We start from the raw sequence: 20794 nt of genomic DNA, 5'->3' as shown, positions 1-20794 counted from the left end.
TACTTATGATCTAAACACATGTCGTTCCTAGCAGACAAATAGAATTTTTGTCCATTAATAAAATTATATAGCAAAAATGCTAAAATGATTCTATATAAAGCTCATCCATTGAATTCACTAATGCTTGTAAGGTCATTAGACACGAAAAAAAGACTCTTTCCGACTTCATGAGGATGATGAAGAACTTCTTACTTTTGAAGTACTATATCTTAGTGCAATCAAAGTACTAATATATCTTGCTAGTAATACATAACCTAATATATCATTTGCGGTAAATTTACTAGTAAGATATAGTTCTTTTCTAACTCGAAAACATTATAATGCAATTAAACATATACTTCGATATCTCTGAAGAATAATAAACATAGACTCATATTACTCAAATGTATCAAAATCAGATTTAATTGGTTATACGAATGCAAGATATTTATCTGACACACACAAAGCTCAATCCCAAGCAAGTTACTTATTCACGTATGGAGGTATAACTATTTCATGATGCTTTGTAAAACAACCTATAGTTACTACTTTTTCAAATCATGTAGAAATTTTAACAATTCAAGAGGCAAGTTGTGAATGTATCTGATTAAGATCTATAACTCAACATATTTGAGATATGTGTGGTTTGTCAACCAAGAAAGAAATTCCAATAATGTTATATGAGAATAATACCACGTGCATAGCTCAGTTAAAAGAAGAATACATTAAAGATAATAGGACAAAACATATTTTGTCAAAATTCTTTTTCACTTATAATCTCCAAGAAAAAGGTGATATTAGTGTTTAACAAATTTGTTTAAGTGACAATCTAGTAGATTTATTTATCAAAGCCCTTCCTATTACAATATTTGAAAAGTTGGTACAAAAGATTGAAATGTGTAGTTTAAAGATCTTAAATAATGCAATCATCGGAGGCAGTAAAATACGCAATATACTTTTTTTCTTCATCAAGGTTTGTCCCACTATGTTTTTTTTTATAAGGTTTTTAATGAGACAATATTTCAAAAGCGTATTTTTTAAAAGAAATATGTATTCTTTTTCCTTTACTTATATTTTTTTCCATGAGGTTATTTCTTAATAAAGTTTTAATGAGATATACTTTCAATATAATGAACATTCAAATGGGAGTATTATAAAATATATATATATATATATATATATATATATATATATATATGTGTGTGTGTGTGTGTGCTTAATATTNATGTGTGGCATTCTTGGTTGAAAGTATATAATATATATATATATATATATATATATATATATATATATGTGTGTGTGTGTGTGTGAATATCCATTATGTTACTATTCAAGAATTCATATTATGCTAGATAGTCAAGATAGGCCAAATAGCCCAGTGGGCCAAACATAAGAGTGTAATTTAATTTGAACTCTTAAATTTGATTATGTATATTTAGATTTAGATGTAGATTAATTTAAATTAAAATTAAAATTTAATCCATCCTAATCAAATTTCTTAACATTATCTTTATCTTGAGAGAATTTCTTAACTCATAAATAAACCCCTTACCTCATTTATAAATACAAATAAATTTTTTTTATTTTATTAATACTTTTGTCTCATGCTTGTTCTTTCTTATTATATTTCATAATAAAATCATCATTACTCCAAATCAAACTGAAATTGGTCTCGTAAATTGCAATATGTCGTTTTTATGTTGATAAAAACATTTACGGTTAAAATGGGATATAGAGGGTTTGGCGGCTCCTGTCTAGACCTGAGAAATGAGAACAGAGACAAGAGATGGAGCATCAACTAAGAAGCATTTTCCAACATGAGATTCTGATCCTTAATAATATTAAAGGATAGAAGAAGCCCTCGTCGTCGCACATTTCCCTTTCTTTATCTAACGGGAAGCCCTGAACTGACTCTTTCTCCTACTTTCTCATGCCCTGGGCTCTTTACACATTATCCCGATTTGTCCTGGTCAAATGAAATTCCCATCCCACCTTTCCGAATGCAACGCCACCCACCTCCCTTCTTAGACACACAGCCTATTGGAGAAATCGAAAAAGGTGCCCATTGTTGCTGACCTCACTTCCACCCTCCCAAGTTATTTCCATACAAGTAATTGGTACTTTCTCTCTTCAATTCTCTCCCTTTCATTTATTGTTTAAAGTTTGAAGACTAAGTACTAATTATTAATCCCCATAGTTAATGTCAGACAAGGTGCTTGTTGGTGTAGTTGTCTTTAGACTTGGTGAACCCCTTACATGTTCCGTAAACAGACTAAGAAAACAAGAACACGAAGGAATATTGAAAGAGTATGAGAGCGATTAGGAGAGGGAATAAAAAATGTGAATAACTCTTCTTTCCTCTATCTTCTGTTTAGTGATTTGTCCCGTGAGCGTATGCAGGAGCCACCACTATCAATCAAGGGGCCTTACTGTTGATATAAATGGGTCTCTAAATCTTTTCCCCATTTTTAAATTCATTTATTTGTCACTTGACATTATTATTATAATTCTGAATTTGATGACAAGTTTTAGGTAACGAGGTCGGTGGGTGAGTGTGGCCTAATCGTCAACAATGATTATATGTAACCTCTGAAAGTCTCATCATTATTTGCACCTCCACAACAATATTTTTTTAAGGACCCCCCTGAAAGTAACGTCAAAAGTTCATTATTTTTGGATCTCTCTCTTTCCCACTGTGTTCATTAGTTTGAATCTGTCTGATAAAACAGGGGAGTGAATTGAACCCGAAGAGAAAAACCCATGGCTGGAAGATTTAGTAAGTGTATGCTGCTATGTTGTTCGGCAAAGGTCTCGGTAAGATCATATCTTACTTTTGCATTAATCCTTTCTTACCAATTGCAAATGTTTTTTGGCATTTCAATATCATTTTGGATGCGTCCTAATACAAATCATTCTATATATAATTAGATAAATTTAATATAAAATTGGATTAAATCTCAAACTCACATTCGATGGAACTCGAGACTAGGCCTTATTGACAATGATAGTGGCAAGATATTATTTGGCAATGTTAGGAGTTAATTTTTGAAATGCTGGTAAGTAAGTTTGATTTTCTTTGTTTTTGAAATTCATTTTCTTCAAACAAAGACAAGTAGTCTTCTCTTCAACTTATTACTATTATTATTCAAAGATTAGCAAAATGTTGAGACTGGAAAACAGTTGTTAAAACATAAAGCAAGTCTAAGCTGGCGATGGCAAATATATATAAAACTATTCATACTAGGGAATAGTTTCCATAGACAGCTCACCAAGCCCTTTTATATTTGCAATAATTAAAACTGTGTTAATTAAAAAATTAAATAAATCAGCGGCAAAAGTAATCAAGAGTGCAAATAGTAAACTTGCGAAGGGTCAAGAATTTTGAGATTGTGAAAGTGAGCCAATAGTCATGCACTGGCACTACTACTTCAGAAATTAACCTTTGTGGAGCAGGCTTTTCTTAAATTCAACCCTCGGGAGCGTTCTCTGGGGTAGGGCTGAACTGGTTTAGAAAGCTAAAGAAGGATCGCTGCAATTGGTTAAAAGGTTGAAGTGGAAATACTTAAATATCTGGCCTCATTTGGATTAGAAATTTTGACCACTCAATTAGAGAGAATCATAGCGACCATGTACTTTTTGGTCTATGGGTTGCATTCCAATATTACCTCAGTGCTGTGAGAAATATATGGTCATGCATATGCCTAGGTCCATTTTTGAAGCTCAATAATTTATGGTTCAGAATTGTCTTCATTAATTATATTCCTCACTGCCAGTGGTGGTGCTGGAGAAGTTAGCTTCAAGGGAAATATTTTAGTGGCAGTAAGGGGACGTAGAAACCACTTTGTCGTTTCTCACATCTAAATAATGATAATTCAAAGACAACGTTTAACAGTTTTTACGTTGAGATAGTGAAGTCTGTACATGCACCAGTCATTGTTAACCTCCACTTGCATTATAAGAATGTATTTATTATATAAAAAGGAATATTTAAGGAAATTATACAAAATTTAAATCAAATAATAAGAATTATTATATTATTAACAATGATAAATATTGTGATTTGCCTTTATTATAAATTAAGGTATGAATTTCAGTTTTGGATTTGATTTGATTTTATCTTCTTTTAATTTTTTTTTGAATTTCAAATTATTAAATAAATTTATCAAATTTTCCCTTTTCACTAGCATTTTTTTCTCTTTCATTCTACCACAAATTCGTTATTTTTAAAAGGAAAAATAGTTTTTTTAATAAAAAAACATATGATTATGTTTTATGAAGCTTTACTTTCAATCTTAATAAATAATGATGGAAAAAGTTTTGTATTACCAAAACTATTAACACCATCAACATAAATGTAAAATGCTTGTAAATTTGTTTGGCTGAACCTCGATCGGTGCAAAATCATTCTATGATGACGTGCACGTCCCGACTGACCAAGTTGCCAGCTTACTAACCAAAGCTAGCTAACAAAGGCTTTTTTCCGTTACTAAAAAGTAATGAATATATATTTTCATTACTTTTATCATAAACTGATATATGTATTTCTTTAAAAAAAAAACTAAAATCAAGATTTTGTCCACTTCATTTTTTAATTAATTTTCATCTATCTTTTTACTCAATTTAAGGCTATTAAAATTTAAATCATAAATTACTTGAATGTATGTCCATCAACATAATTAATGAAGAAATAGACATCTTCAATATTTTTTAATAAAAAAAGGATTCTTGCTGAGAAAAAATCCTCTCTACTATTTTTTGGTAGTGGAGATATTATTTTATTATAGATTGACACAAACAGTTTGAAGAAAAATACAAGATCAAAATTTATCTACATCATTTTCTCTTTTCTAGTTAATTTTTATCTATCTTAAAGGTAGCAGGATCAACCATCTTCCTTCAAGCACTCAAAATAAGACTCTAGTTGACCAGGGGTTAGTACTCCATTTAAGTTTGAGAACAAATCCTCCATTGCTATGAAATAAATAATAAATAAATAAAAGCCTTTGAATACTAAGAGAAGATAGAAAAGGAACAATCATAAAATTAAATCCTTTAAAGGAGTAGTCAATCATCTTCTTTCTTATACTAGAGTGGTGCACCGCTTCGCGTGGGTGTTAAATATTTTTATTAAAAATAATTTAAAATTACATAATATTATAAATAAAAATAAAAATAATTAAGGAGAAATAATTTGAAATTTAAAAATACTATAATAATAGTTGTAATGATAATTTAAAAATAATTATTTAGAAAAAATTTAAATATTTTCTCTTCTCTTATTAAGCAAAATTTTTTATTTAAATAATTTTTTTTGAAAACATTTGATTTTTTAGATCTTAATATATGCTAATGTTGATATAATCATATTTTGCTAATTACATGATTCTAATAGTAAAATCAAATTCATATTGAGAAAATATAATATTTTAAAAGTAATTATTGATAAGCAACATAATTGATACAATAAAATTATTAAAATAAAATGAATATTTTTTGAAAGTCAAAATAAAAGGAATGTTAATTATACCTATTAATTTTTTTTTAGTTTTAATGATGAAATTTTCTAAATGATCTTCGATTTTAATTAAAACTTTTTTTATCTCATGCATTTAAAATTATTTAGAATTAATCCACCTTGTGAATCTTATCATGTCTCATTAAAAATTAAAAATTAAAAATTTGTTTCACGTCAAACTTGGATGAAATCCACAAATATTCATTAAAAAATTTTATTTTTATATTATATTTTAAAAAAATATATATTTCTTAATACATGAAAGCATTGTTAGCTTCAATTTCCTGTAAACCAAAACACTATTACTCAATGTGGGAAAACCCTCTTCAAAAGCTAAAGAGAAAAAATCCCCTGTTGACAATCCTAATGCAACCGACTCCACAAAAATCATCTCAAAATTCCTTTTTAATCAACTATTTTAATTTAACCACATGCTTGCCTAAAAAACATTTGGTTCATTAGTTGGTGCATGATCTCCCTACTTAAAGAGTAAGATTCGAATTCCCTCATCTCTCAATTATATAAAAAAAAAAATCACATGTCAATAGAAGAAGCCACAAACATGACCAAGTGTGGAAGCCCCTTTTACTTATGTTATAGATTTCTATGTCCTACCCCTTTTTTTTTAAAACAAGAATGCAAAGTCATTTTTCTCACATGTACACTCAGTTGTATTTGACACTATATATTGAACATATTATTTTAGTAAAAATATTACTATTATAGTAGTATTTGAAGTAAGATTTTGCTGATGAACTTAGGGTACTCTTTGAAGTTACCCAATTAAGTAATATATTATCTTAATAAACTTGAAAATTATGAGATATAAAAATGGTTAAATAATAAAAGTCTAAATTATTAGTTATGAGATATAAAAAATTGTTGTTGTGTTGCATCTATTTAATTGTTGAACCACATACAACTTGCTAAATAATGACAATATCATATTCAATAAAATTGTCTAAACCTTTCATTAAACGGGAGAGGAATCTAAGCTGTAGTTGTAGATCTGTGGATAATACCCATAAAAAAATCATTAATCATGAAATAAATAAACTTTTTCCTTTGACCAAGAAATAAATAACACTGTGGCCTAATAAACAATAATAAAGAGATTAATCAATTTCAGTTGTCGTCACCTTCGCAAATCCCACCACGTGGCGGCCCTCCCACGTCGTCTTATTTGACTTAGCCAGCCGGAGCTTCCGATGGACGCTGCTCACTTATTTCTAAAGAGATGTGCCCTTCTTTAGGAATAAGTCGTATTACCATCCGATCACCGATCTTTGAAATTTGAACCAATCCAAAGGACCAGAGTCAGTAAATCCCTCCCTACACCAGGCAACACCGTACCGCTTCTCCTCGTAGACTGCCAATTTTGCTTACCACAGACAAACACAGGCCTAACGCGTCCACCGCTCCTGTCTAATGTAATGAAAACAAACTTTCCTTTCATTTTTTTTTTAGAACTTAACCATCCCCTACAGCTAACCTCGGGTTACTTCATCTACCATGGTAATTAATAAGCTAGTATAAATAGGGCGCCAATCTGTAGCAGAAGCTATAAAGTACCTGATATCGTGAAAAAGAGTGATTATCAACTTATCAGGTTGGTGAATTCTCCTTTAGTTTAGTCCTACCCAAATTCAGAACCAGAAAGAAGAATCTCAAAGTTTGTAAAAGAAAAGGTTCGCAAAGACAATGATTCGTCTTTTACCAAAACTGTTCACAGCTTTTTAATCTTGTTTCTGCGTTGATCCCGATTCAGATCACCTTCATCTACAGCTTCACCTTTCCATTCCTTTCTTTTCTTCTAACTGGCTTGATTTTCTGATTTGCTTTAGTTTGCTCTCTCTCTCTCTCTCTCTCTTTTTCACTTCTCTTCGGCTTTTGTTTCATCGGAGTTAACGTTCATGGATTTCCCGGAATTAATTTAACGTGTCAGATCACGATAATAAATATTTAGAATTGTATCCATTTCGAGAAATAATTGTGAAATTTTGATTTCTTTTTTGAGCTAACAGAAAGAAGAAGACATGGGAAGCGAGTCATACGAGGAGGCGATTGCAGCTTTGTCGAAGCTTCTCAGGTATTACAGTGCTGTCTTTCTAACATCTCTCTTTCCGTTCCGGACCTTAAAAACAGAAAAAGCCAAGGATTTCTGGGACGGTAATTTCGCCATAACTGCCGTCCCTATCCGTCATTTTCGCGGTTTTATCGAACATGGTAAACCGTGTTTTTCAGTTACGTTGTCCGAAACTGGGGCCAAGGTTTGGACCAAACCTGGGACCCACAACCTCCACTGAACTGTAACTCTGAAACGGTTTGGTTAATGTTGGCGTCCTCGGTTGCAGTGACAAAGCTGATCTCCAAAGCGTCGCCGCCGCAAAAATCATGCAGATAACGGCCGAGTTAGAGGCAGCTGCCGACCCCAACCAGTTCGACCCGGTCAAGCGGATCGAAACCGGTTTCCTTCACTTCAAGAAGGAGAAATATGAGTACGTTTATAAATTTACTAGCACCTGTTATCTACCAAAAATAAATAAAAAAAAGAGAGTTATGGAACAGTGGAAGTTTCTCCTCTTCTGTCAGATCGTGGAATCTGCCGTATCGTTTTGGCTTCTTCATGTTTTTATATTACCTTTTATTGAAAGTACCGTAACTGCCTTTCTTTGTTTTCTTCCTTTTCATGTGGCCATTTGTCTTTCCAATTCGACGAAGCGTCATTAATGGCTTTCTGAAAGATATTAAAAATTGAATTGTTGTTACTATTTTAAATTAAAAAGAAAGTGGATTTGGAATAGGTGACAGCAAATGAATTGGCAGTTGCAGACAAGGCAAACAGTATGGTTGATATGGGAAATTGGCTGGCTATAAATATCTATTTTTTAATTATTAGCTTAATTGGAATTGTCTTGCCCTCTTTTTTTTTTTTTTTTTTTCAGGAAAAATCCTGATCTGTACGGTGAGCTTGCCAAAGGCCAAAGCCCCAAGGTTCGTCCTGCTATTATTATCACGCACGGTCGACCTCTTTTTTGTGTCTGTTAGGAGTCCCTTTTTTTTTGTTTCTTATTTTGGATATTTGCAGTATATGAATTACTGAACTGGTAAAAATATTGACCAACCTGTTCAGACAAGATTTGGACTTACTTTAGACGGTGAAAATTAAGCTAATTAGTTGAATGTGGCAACTGCCAGATATTTACCAGAGAATTGTATTTGTTAATGGAATTGTTTCATTTTCGAGTACAACGCAATAAATTTGAACCGAGAATATACTCCACTAAAAACTGACTTTTTTGGCATTTATGATTGCGGGCTTTATTTGACGAAATGGTACGTGTATGGCCTAAGTTTGCACACCTTTTGAATGGTGGGGGAGTGGGGACTGGGGTGGGGAGGAATGAATAGTCAACCGGTTGATTTATTTTTCCGTGCTACTGTTAGAAAGATAGTGGCTGTCTCTTTTTTCAGATAAAGAGTTTGACAAAAGTGAATTAGCAGTTGCTTTTACGACTTGTTTTGTTGTCATTTTGGGTGCTAAAATTATGAGTGAAAGTTATGGGTGGATTCAAGGAGTTGGGCAATATTTTTATCCATGAATCTTTTATTCTTTCAACAGTCATTACTGCTATGCAATATGAATGGCGAGCATAGTAAGCTAAAACTCATATTTGTTTCCCCTGTAAGCAAATCGTTTTTGTACAGTTTTTGGTATTTGCTTGCTCCGACTCTCGAGTCTGCCCCTCTCACATCCTGGATTTCCAACCAGGGGAGGCTTTTATGGTCCGAAACATTGCCAACATGGTTCCACCGTATGACAAGGTTCGCCTCCGTTACATTATTTATTCTTCACGGGGTTTGGCGTTTCAAGCCGTCCTCCAGTTGATATGAATCTTAATATTTTCACCAGTTTACTATTGATATTTCTAATGTATTTTATATTAACTTGATTTGCTTTATTTACCGCAGACAAAATACTCCGGAGTTGGTGCGGCCATTGAATATGCAGTCCTGCATCTGAAGGTGAACATAGTACTATAATTTGACTTTATAAGCACGATTTGCTATTTCCCTTTTTTTAATGATAGAGCATGGATAATGTTTAGTGGATGTTGACTCTTTGGTGGGGGCAACGTGACTTCTAGTCACTAGGCATGCTCTAACTCTCTATGAAGTATTAAGTGCTTACCGACCAACTTCAAAGAGATGCACTGATTCCTTGTGCTTTCTATATATCAATCACCTTGAATTTGCATCAATTGCTGGCTTCAATAATCGGTGTAGTAATTGCTGATGTATCGGTTCAACTTTTGAATTAATTAATTAATTAATTATAAACGGATTGAAATATGGAACAGTGCAATAATGAATGGTGAATTCAGTATATATATGTTTGTATATACTTTGTTAAGTGGTGTGAGCAGCTCTTCTGCTTTTCTTTCAACGTTAAAGTAGCTTTCTTATATTTCCCCTCTTGGAATTGGATGTGTAAAAGAGAATGTTTGGTGTGCAGGTGGAGAATATTGTGGTTATTGGACACAGCTGCTGTGGAGGTATCAAAGGGCTCATGTCTATCCCAGATGATGGGACCACTGCTAGGTCAGACTTTTATCTTTGTGGCATTAAAGCAAAGCACATATTTAAAACTCTGCTTAAATCTTGCAAGTGCAGCATATACTTTATATTAAGGAACAGATTAAAATAATCAAAAGGTATTTTAGTATTTTTGACCTTTCAGTCTCAGAATCTCAATAGTTCCCATGTGATATTCCAGTATACTCTTTATCGTGAATTATCAGTAACTACTATATAAGTTGATAAGTGCGAGGTACCACATTCATGGAGGCATCTATAAAGGCGAATAAAGCCAGGGGGAACAACTTTTGAACTTTGAACTTTCATCTTGCTTTTGGAATCGGGAACATACCAATGTAAAAATGTGGATTCCACATCATTCCTTTACCAATCAGGTCTAATATATCCTGCCAATGCAAGACGTTATGGGGTTTATATATTCATATATGTAGACTTATTTAAATGGCTGCTTCTCTATAGCTTTTAATGCCCTGTCTTCTCTAATTTCATTAACAGAAGATGTTTAGGACCTTTGTCTCTAAATATGGATCAACAGTTTTCTTGTAACAGGGCCATGGACTTTAAGTTTTAGGCCTGATTTTTGGGCCCCTTTCTCTCCTTCTTCTATAGAAGGATGCCTAAACAGATTTAAGACAAATGAAGATTTATATTTCATTTTCATTTATGTTTGACTTTTGAACTTTGCAGTGATTTCATTGAACAATGGGTTAGCATCTGTGCACCCGCAAAGACTAAGGTGAAATCAGAATGTAATGAGCTAAGTTTCTCGGAGCAATGCACCAACTGCGAGAAGGTAACTCACATGTCTACTATCATAACATTTTTTTGGCACTCTTAAACAATAATGAGCAGATCGTTTATTTTTCCTTTAACGTTTGATATTCTTGATAATGTTTGTGTTCTTAAATTAATGCAGGAAGCTGTGAATGTATCTCTGGGCAACCTGTTGACATATCCATTTGTGAGAGAGGCTGTGGTGAAGAAAAGCCTTGTTTTGAAGGGCGCACATTATGATTTTGTGGATGGAAAGTTTGATCTCTGGAATCTCGACTTCAACATTACACCCACTTTAGCTGTATGAGCAATTTGCAGTTTTCCCATTAAAGTAAAAGCTCATCTTGATTGCTTTCCTCGCGTGCTGCTTGTATATTTCCTTATGAATACCATTCCCAGAGAATAAAAACAGTGGACGGCTCATATCTTGGTCCACTTTGTCTTTAATTTCCTCCGTGAAAGACGAAAGGAAAAAAAAACTCCCCTTCTGAACTCAAAAAAGAAAATGTTGAGTTAAAGAGTTGGGTTAGCGCAAGAAGTTGTTTCTTTCTTCCGAAGCATAATAGAATGTTTTCTCCCATTTTTGTATTGACCAAGTTAATGACGACAGAGCTTGAGAATGAGTATTGCATTACTGTTACTATTTTCTTTGGATAACTGATCTTTTTCTCGACTTTGTAGTTGTTATTCTTGAAGAATAAAGGTACATCTACATATGCGTAGGTGAATAAGAATCTTGCTTCCAACCTTTGAAAGGACATTTTGAAACAGGGAAAAAACAGAAAACTATGAAACAGAGCCTCCCTAGATCATTGACTGTACTTGTGATTCACTTCCTTGGTGGCGGCACTTAAAAGCCTATTTTGGAAAACTAAATTGCCAAAAAAAAAGTATATAATTATAAGTGATGTGTTAATTCCATGGCATTAGGCCAAATTGATTACATTCTTTATTTTCATTCCTTAGATATATAGCATGTTTCATCTTGAAAAGAAGTGAATTATTAAAGGAGAACACCTTTTATAATTATAGGGTACTATCCCAACATCAATAACATGTTTAATGGATAGATACATATACACACATGGGTGGTTGGGAGGCTCCTTTAGTCCTTCAAAAGAGAAAGAGGAAAGTGATTTGCCTCTTTTCTCACTTCTCAGTAAGGGAACATGTAATTGTTGCTTCAAATTTATAATCTAACACAAGCTTGCTGACATTAATTAGTCTCTTGTAATCTTGTCGACCCGGATCATTCAAGCAATAATACTCATTGCTAAAAAATCCAGTTTTATAGACGGATTTTTCCGTTGGTAATATCAATTATCGACGGAAAAATTTGCCGTTCGTCAGTCAACAATACCGTTGTCGGTATTTTAAAATTTTGTCTGAAATATCACAGACGAAAAGTTTCGTCGGTATTTTCGTTGATAAAAAATTTGATCTGTCGACTGAAAAATTCATCGGTGATGTAAAAAATCCATCAGTAATTTTCGTCGAGAAACATACCAATCAAAAAATTTATTGTTGGTACATTTGTCGATAATATACTGATGGATTTAGCGGTAAATAATGTGTTGGTATTTTATCGACGGATTTCCTACTGAATTCCCAACGAAATTAGCAACTAAAATTTTTGACTTGTTCTGTCGATAATGGGTACTATTTCGTCGATAATAAAGCAAATTTCATCAGTAAAAAAAATAAATATGTCGATATTGAAAGAATTTCGTCGATAATAATTAATTATATATATATTTTTAATATTTTATATTTTTTGTATTGAATAATATAATAATATTAATATATTTAAAATAATAATTTTGTTTGAAAAATTACTCCAAATGTATTATATAATGAACAAAACACACCAAATATTTTCAAAATTAAAAAAGAAATGTTCAAAGTCTATGAAAAAAATTAATATAAAAAATCTATAGCACAATGAAAAGGAATTACGATTGTCTATTGGCCAAATCATGTGGAAGGGGAGATTGCTGTTGTGATTGAGGATGAGACTGCTGTGATGATGAAGTCTCACCAATTGGATTTGGAAGCCTCTCAAGGATAACCTTCATGATGGACTTAATATTGGACATGTTAGTCTTCAACTCCTTCACATCGGTCTTTATTTCTTGACAGCCTTCTAGTTCAGATGATGAAACTCATGCAGTAGCAACATAAGGCATTAGACCACAAGTAGACTTAAATGTTGCAGCTGGAGCAAATAGTGAAGCAGGTTGCATCCTGGTGCTAAACTTATAGACTTGGGTTCGAGTGGTTTGCGGTCTTCCAATTGCCTCAGACCATGCTACTGAATCCAACTTCAGTTGGGATGATGGATCATCACTGTACTACTGCAATATAGCAGATGTATATAATTCCTACAAATAGAAAAGAAAATGACATTATATATTAATGAAATTGTTAAGGAACATATACTCATATTCAATAATATAGTTAAAATAAATTGACTTATTTCTATTAGTTACACTAACAATCTTCAACTTGTTGTCGACAAACTCTCCGCTACTTTTCTATCGCTTGTGAGTATGTTTGAAAACCTCAGAAAATGTCACCAATCTTTGTAGCATCTCGGACTGCAATCACAATAAAAAAAAACCCATGATCACTAATATGCATGTTTTCGCAATCTTCAACAAGGCAATGACAACATGTTTTAAAATCGTAGAACAACCACAATACATAACACACTCAGAAGAAAAAAAAACGTATCATTAAAACATATACATGGCTTTGCTTCATAGTCGTCAACAACACAACGACAACATCAAAATTCTCACGTTATTGATTTTACGAGTTAAGAACACATACCATTTTCTTCTGATGTAAATCAAAAAGTAAAGAACCTCTTGTGTACTTTGCTATGCTACCGTCTTTCTTTATCAAGTGGTTTTGCTAGGCCTTCACGGATCAACGTTGCCACTTGGGCATGGCCCAAACATTATAGACTAGTTGGTCCCAAACCTCTGAAGTGATTCAAGGGTGCACTTTCCTTTTAGTCAAGAGGAGATCATGGCGAGTGCTCGTGTCTTTCTTGCCTTTCTCATTCTCGTCTACTAACAGATCTCTCATATGTTGCAAACCTTCGAAGTATCAGCATTAGCCCACATAAAAGACTCTTACATAAGTTATGAATATTTGTATCAATATTGTTAAAGGAAACCTGGGTAAATATACAATAACAATATGGTACCTCAAATTTACGCCACATGGCATCTTTCACAATTGTAGGAATCAACCTCCATGTCGACTAGGGCCAATTGAAGTGACTTTTGATTATTCTCATGATGATTGGAGTCACACTAATCTTTGCAAAAGTACTACAAAATTAATACATTTTTATTAAAACACATTAATGAAATTACTACATATAATGAAATAAGCTAATAACTGTAAATTACCTCTTTTCCACAAGATGCAAAAGTTTTCGTTAGTCCAAATTGGTAGGAGTGGGTAAGCCTACATTAGGCCATCGAACCCTAGACTGGGATATAGAGTTTGATGCACCTATGGCAATAGTTAGAGTTGGTGGTGTTTCCTCTGAATTAAATGGAGTAGCCGTTGGTATGGACATAGGAGTGGACATTGATGGTATCGATAATTGAGGTGGCATAGGCGGTCGCATAGCAAGTGGTGAAGATTGAGGAGGTGGAATCAGAGGTTGCGTAGCGAATTTGCCTACGCCACTCAATCGTGCTCGATAGCGAGCAGTAGTTTTATATTTAACCATGACTATGCAAAAATCTATCATCACATTATCTACGAACCATTATTATGAACTAACAATAAATGTATGCATAATCGTTAACATTAAGTACTATCAATAAATGTAATTCCACGATCATTAGAAAGATTTTAATAATGGTTGATGTCGAAACAAAATGACATATATAAATAAATTAGCATAAAAAAGTACATCATGTCAACATCTTTGCATGATCTAAATATATATATAAACATCAACCCTTAATCATCATCTGAACATGCAAACTCATTTTCATCGCTCTCATCTTCAGGATCATCGCTTTCATTATCATCGTCTTTTTCTACATCCATCTCTATCTCTTCTTGTTGTCTTTTAACTCCTTCATCGTCATCATCATCTTCACTATGTTCGACCTCAACAAACATATTAATCTTTTCATATTCACTACTAACAAGAATTGTATTGTTGTCAAGGTCATTTGAAGGATCATCAAATTATGTATTGGGATTGTCTTCATTTTCTTGATACACCATTTCATTATTCAGAATATCAAATTGACTTCGAGCCTTCATTTTGAACACAGCCCACTAATCATGTCGATCTTTTTTGTTTGATGGGTATGGACTGTAGTAAACTTAAGTAGCTTGTTAAGCTAAAACAAAAGGCTCATTAATTAAATTGTGTCTAATTTCATTCAACCTATGAACAGGATTAATTCTGAGACTTTTTTCGATATCAAACCAATGACATTTGACTAGAACTACTCAATTGTTTACACCAAAGTGTTCTAACTTGACGATATCGACCAATAGACCGTAAAAGTCATGATCGTAATCATTATAGCAACTTCCTTTGATGTAGACACCATTATTCATTGTTAAACAATTTTCTTCAAGTTCCAATGTATGGAACTTGTATCCATTCACATAGTAATCTTTGTAACACATTGCTATATGACTAGGATCGTGCGGCATGTTGACCAAATGAGAATCAATTTGATTCGCATTTTGGGCCACTTACGAGAAAGTGACATGCCATATAATTATTTCAAGTGTTATTTTAACATTTACATTTAGATTGATGAATGATAACTTACATATTGTTTAAACCAATTTCAAAAGATTGCATCACAGATTTTCTCTAATTACTTATCGAAAATACCATATCGTTCTTTTATCACCACCTTATCGGACATCCTAGACATAGGAGGAACATATAATGAATTAATATCATTAACTTTACGTAATTTTCTAAACTTGAAATTGACTTAAACTTACTCAATGTATGGTAATATTTCTTGGCAATTCATAAGTGCATATAGTTATGCAACATAGAACTCATCCTCCTCTAGGTATTGCAGTTTCTCAAATGAACTTAAAAGTCAGCTGGGATGGGTGAAAACCGAAAGACGACCGGATGCATCAAAGTCTCCACCATCATCATTTCGTGGGACTTAATTCATTCTTGTTGAGATGGTAGGTTTGAAGTACATCGAGCAAAACATTGGTATTTCCTCAATGAAATATGCTTCACAAATGGATCTTTCCACAAATGCTTGATTATGAATTTTTTTTTTCAGATGATACAAGAACCTGAAGATCAACGTGATTGTTAGAATCTCATATTAACCATAAAATAATAAGTAAATTACATGTATGGTTCCCAATACCTTTCATAAGGATACATCCATTGATAATGGATCGGTCCTCTAACCCTAGCTTCATATGCCAAGTGGATCAACAAATGTTCCATTAAGTTAAAAAACCTAAAGGGAAAAATCTTCTCCAATTTGCATATGGTTTCCATAATTTTCCCTTCCCATGCATTGATATGATCAAGTCGCAATTTAGTTACATAGATGTTATAAAAGAAATATGAGATCTCAACAATTGCACTCCAAATAGCATGAGGAACCATTTATTGGAATGCAATTGGAAGCAAACACTACATGAAAACGTGACAATCATGACTTTTCATCTCATAAAATTTGCACTTTTGCTCATTCACACAATTCGCAATATTAGAGGCAAAACCATCTAGTAGTCGTAACTGTTTCACCCATAAACACTTAGCTTTTTTTTGCTCCTTAGTCAAAGTGTAAGAGGCTTTCGTTTATATAAGTTTCCCATTGTGCGTAATTAAATTCAATTTTGGTTGCCTACAACACAACTCTAAATCTTGCTGAGCCTTTATATTGTTTTTCGTCTTCCTCGGAACATCCATTATCGTGTTGAATATATTATCAATGACATTACGCTCAATATGCATCACATCGAAGTTATGACGAATGAGATTTGTACTCCAATATGGTAACTCCCAAAAAATACTTTTCTTCATGGGTTTGCCCAAAACCTGATAGCTTATGGTTACCAACCTTTATTCCATATGTGATATTAGGAATTGCATCCAGTTTTTCCAAAATCTCAGCACCGGATAAACGAGGAATTGGAGAATCTCTTTCAACATGTTTTTTAAATTTATTTTTTTGGTGATGAAATGGATGATCCATTAACAAGAATTATTGATGACAATCAAAGAATCAAGGCTTTTTCCCATATTGCAAGATGAAAATCTTCCCACATTCCATGCAATATGGACATGATAAACATCCATGAGTGCTCCACCTATATAACATACCATATGCAGGGAAGTCATTAATGGTCCATAAGAGTATTGCTCGTAGAATAAAATTTTGTTTCGCAAAGGCATCGTAAAGTACTGCTCCATGTGACAACACCTTTGTCCCACATAACTTTTAACTTGTCTATCAAAGGTTGCAGGAAAACATCTATATATTGTCTAGGACTTCTACTCCCGGGGATGACCATATTTAAAAAGATGTATGGTTGCTTCAGCACATCCACGGAGGTAAGTTATAAACAGTTAGCATTACCAGCCAAATAGAGAATGGTTTGGTTGCCACACCAAATGAATTGAAACCATTAGAACATAAATTGATTTTAACGATGCAAGGCTTTATTGTAAAAGATGGATGAATTTGATTAAAGTGTTTCCAAGCCTCACCATCAACAAGATGTCTAAGCACTCCATCATTGGAGTGGTGTGTAGCATGCCATGTCATGTGTTTTGCTTTTTTTCAAACATATAAAGTCTCTATAATCTAGGAATAAGTGGAAAGTATTACAGAATCTTATACGAAATTTTCTTCACCCTTTCTCCTTTTGAATTATTCGGTTTATATCGAGGATGACCACAGCATGAACAATAAGACAACTCAAAAGATTTGTTATAAAACAACATGCAATTATTCTTACATGAATGAATTTTCAGATAACTAAACCCAAGTTCCTTCAATTGTGTCTTCATTCTATAGAAGTTCTTTGGTAATGCTTTATTTGATGGCAACACCTCATTCCCTAGATGCATCACATGATTAAAGCATGTCTCACTCATGTTAAACTTTGACTTTACATTTAATAATTGGGACATAGCTAATAGTTTAGTGTGCTTGGTGCATTCAGACCACAAGGCTGAATCAACATCATTTAATAATGAAAAGAATGTTGTAGTGTTCAGATTAGGATCTTCATGAATATCCCTTTCATTTTCATTCTCAACATTGAATTGAAAATTTGGATGTAAAGCATCCATAACCATTTCAACATATGGATTTTTCTACTCTAGCACTATACATTACTTCCTTGACATGATCATGAACAAAATGCCTTGATGATTGTCCGACATGGAATGATTCACCATGTGAATCCCATATTGTGTATGCACCAGTAAAACCTTTACGAAATAAATGCTTTTGAACTATATCAGTAGTTATGAACTTGCTATTCATGCACCGGGAGCAAGGGTATCTAATCTTATTCCCACTTATATATCTAGGTTGATCAAAGGCAAATGAAATAAATTCTTTAATGCCATTCACAAATTCTGTCCTAAGAAATCCACTTGAATTCACTTGGGAATATATCTAACTTTGATCTCGTTCCATTCTGAAAAATGTAACGGACATATGATGTCGTCTGTTATGAGATAATAAAAATTAATTATTAATTAATTACTAGAATTATTAATCTAATTAAAAGAATTTAGTCACATTCATTATATATATACATATATATAATTTTTGTTACTGTAAATCAATAAAAACTATGCATATATAGTACATCAAATTTATAGTTAATATTTTTTAAAAAAATTTTAAATTATATATAATTTATAACCCTAAATATAATCCATGTTCTTCTAAATCATTAAAAATTATGCATATATATTACATCAAATTTTTTTATTAATATTTTTTCCATTCATAATTGCTGTTATTGTACAACAATAAGAAATTTTGTATATATAGTACATTAAATTTATCATTATTATTTTTTTTGTAAAATTTTCAAATTTATCATTATATAAGTTATATACATATATGTAATTTTTGTTATTGTAAATCATTATAAATTATGCATAAAAATTACATCAAATTTATCATTATATATATGCTATTACATATATATTTTATTTAGCGATTTGTTTGTATTGTGCATCATGTAGTAAATTTTGTATATACATATATATATATAGTACATCAAAATAATTTATCATTATTATTGTTTTTAAATTTTCAAAGTTTCATTACATATAATTTATACACCTATATATATATATATATCTAATTTTTGTTCTTGTAAATCAATAAAAATTATATCTATATAGTACATGAAATTTATAATGAAATTAAAAATCAACCACCACAATCCAAAAAAACAAATCAACAGCTTTCTACTTCCATATAGCAACCAAACTCAATAATCAAGCAACAACTTATAATCAATAAACAAGCACAAATAAAAAATCCTCAACTCAATTCCGCAACGCAATCCCCCACACTCTACAATCAATTAACAAGCAACTTTGATCCATTCAACTTATATGCTTAACTAGTTTCACACAACAATAAAAATGACAACATACCTAATCCAAACAATAAATGGTAAAATTAACAATATGATTAATAAAATACATTTGAAGGATTAAAAAATAAATTACCTTACCTGTCTCGGCGGGGGAAGGGGCAGTTGGCAAGGAGAGGTGGGGGTAGTCAGCACCGAATTTAACTCTAGACGGGGGGGGGGGGGGGAGGGTAGTCAGCTAGCACAAGATTCAAGGGGGGAGAGGAGTAGGGGTGGTTGGCCCCGCTACACATTTATTGCATGAGTGAACAGGGGAGGTTCTCGATCGTGAGAGAAAAGTGTGGGCCGGGGTTGTTGACTTGAGAGAGTTTGATAGAACTTGGGTATACAATGGAGAGTGTTTGATCAGGGGAGGCAACTGTCTATCGACGTTGGAGAGGGAAGGCTGGGGGTGGTTGGTAGAGAGGCGAATCTGGGGGAAGAGAAGGGGGAAATGAGAAATGCTTGAAAAGAAAACCTTAAGCATTTTATTTAGAACTACTGATTTTTCATCGATAACCCTAAACCTTTATACTGACAAAAATTTCATCGACGAACTCTGCAAAATGAACTATGAGTACAACAACTGAAATTTCGTTGGTAATTCCGTTGTTATAATCATAGTGTTATTGATGGAATATATGGTCATTCTCGACCAAAGTGTTCAATCGGTATTTTTTCTACCTCCCAAATATAATTGCAGCCCACGCGTTACTGATTGAAGTACGTTCGTTGGTAAATTTGGTCGGTAATCAATTGATGCTATTTTGACCTCCTTTCCGTTGGTAAGACATTGGTATGTACTAACGAATTTTTACCAATGGAATATATTTCGTTGGTAATACCTTATTTTCTAGTAGTGACTCTTGCATGCTAGAAGCAAAATAAGAAAATTTTCAAGAACTCTTCAAACATGATAGAGGTCTAATATAAAAATGTAAGATTAGGGTTGTCAACGGGTAAGGTACTCGTTAATTTTGAGATATACGAACCCTAACCCTATAAGAAATAAAGTACCTAAACCCTATTAACTATCTGAATATTTTTTAAAATTACTACCCTAACCATAATACATCCCCATTATCCTATAATTACTCTAACCCATTTAAAAACCCGATTATGTAAAACAATTATTAAAATGCTATTCATGGGTACCCAATTATCTGAACCTGAATTCGTACTCGTATCCATAGACAATTATATTTCTCCTATATATTTCATATAATTACTAATAATTAAATTAATAAAAACACAAATAATAAAATTTAATTTAAAATT

The 20794-nt window shown here is 32.6% G+C and overlaps 2 protein-coding genes across 5 annotated transcripts; one reads left to right on the top strand and one right to left on the bottom strand.

Moving 5' to 3' along the window:
- On the top strand, nt 1861-11524 carry LOC18609465 (carbonic anhydrase 2). 4 transcript variants are annotated; one of them, XM_018115967.1, is made up of 10 exons: nt 1861-2089; nt 2709-2793; nt 7519-7583; nt 7849-7992; nt 8440-8488; nt 9203-9319; nt 9467-9520; nt 10011-10096; nt 10781-10886; nt 11010-11524. In XM_018115967.1, the coding sequence occupies exons 2-10, from the start codon at nt 2740-2742 to the stop codon at nt 11172-11174; spliced, it is 840 nt and encodes a 279-aa protein (XP_017971456.1). In that variant the 5' UTR covers nt 1861-2089; nt 2709-2739; the 3' UTR covers nt 11175-11524. The 4 variants fall into 4 exon arrangements, with proteins under 4 accessions (XP_017971456.1, XP_007044647.2, XP_007044649.2 ...); XM_007044585.2 differs by having other exon boundaries at nt 1861-2096; XM_007044587.2 differs by lacking the exons at nt 1861-2089; nt 2709-2793 and adding an exon at nt 6723-7103.
- LOC108660703 (prostatic spermine-binding protein-like) lies at nt 14855-15568 on the bottom strand. The gene is made up of 2 exons (XM_018114968.1): nt 15387-15568; nt 14855-15041 (listed from the first exon to the last, which is right to left on the bottom strand). The coding sequence occupies exons 1-2, from the start codon at nt 15566-15568 to the stop codon at nt 14855-14857; spliced, it is 369 nt and encodes a 122-aa protein (XP_017970457.1).

The sequence above is a fragment of the Theobroma cacao genome, chromosome 2, assembly GCF_000208745.1.
Source record: "Theobroma cacao cultivar B97-61/B2 chromosome 2, Criollo_cocoa_genome_V2, whole genome shotgun sequence".
Taxonomy (NCBI): Eukaryota; Viridiplantae; Streptophyta; class Magnoliopsida; order Malvales; family Malvaceae; genus Theobroma; species Theobroma cacao.
The sequence above is the reverse complement of the archived record's forward strand: the minus strand, read 5'-3'. Positions and strand labels throughout refer to the sequence as shown.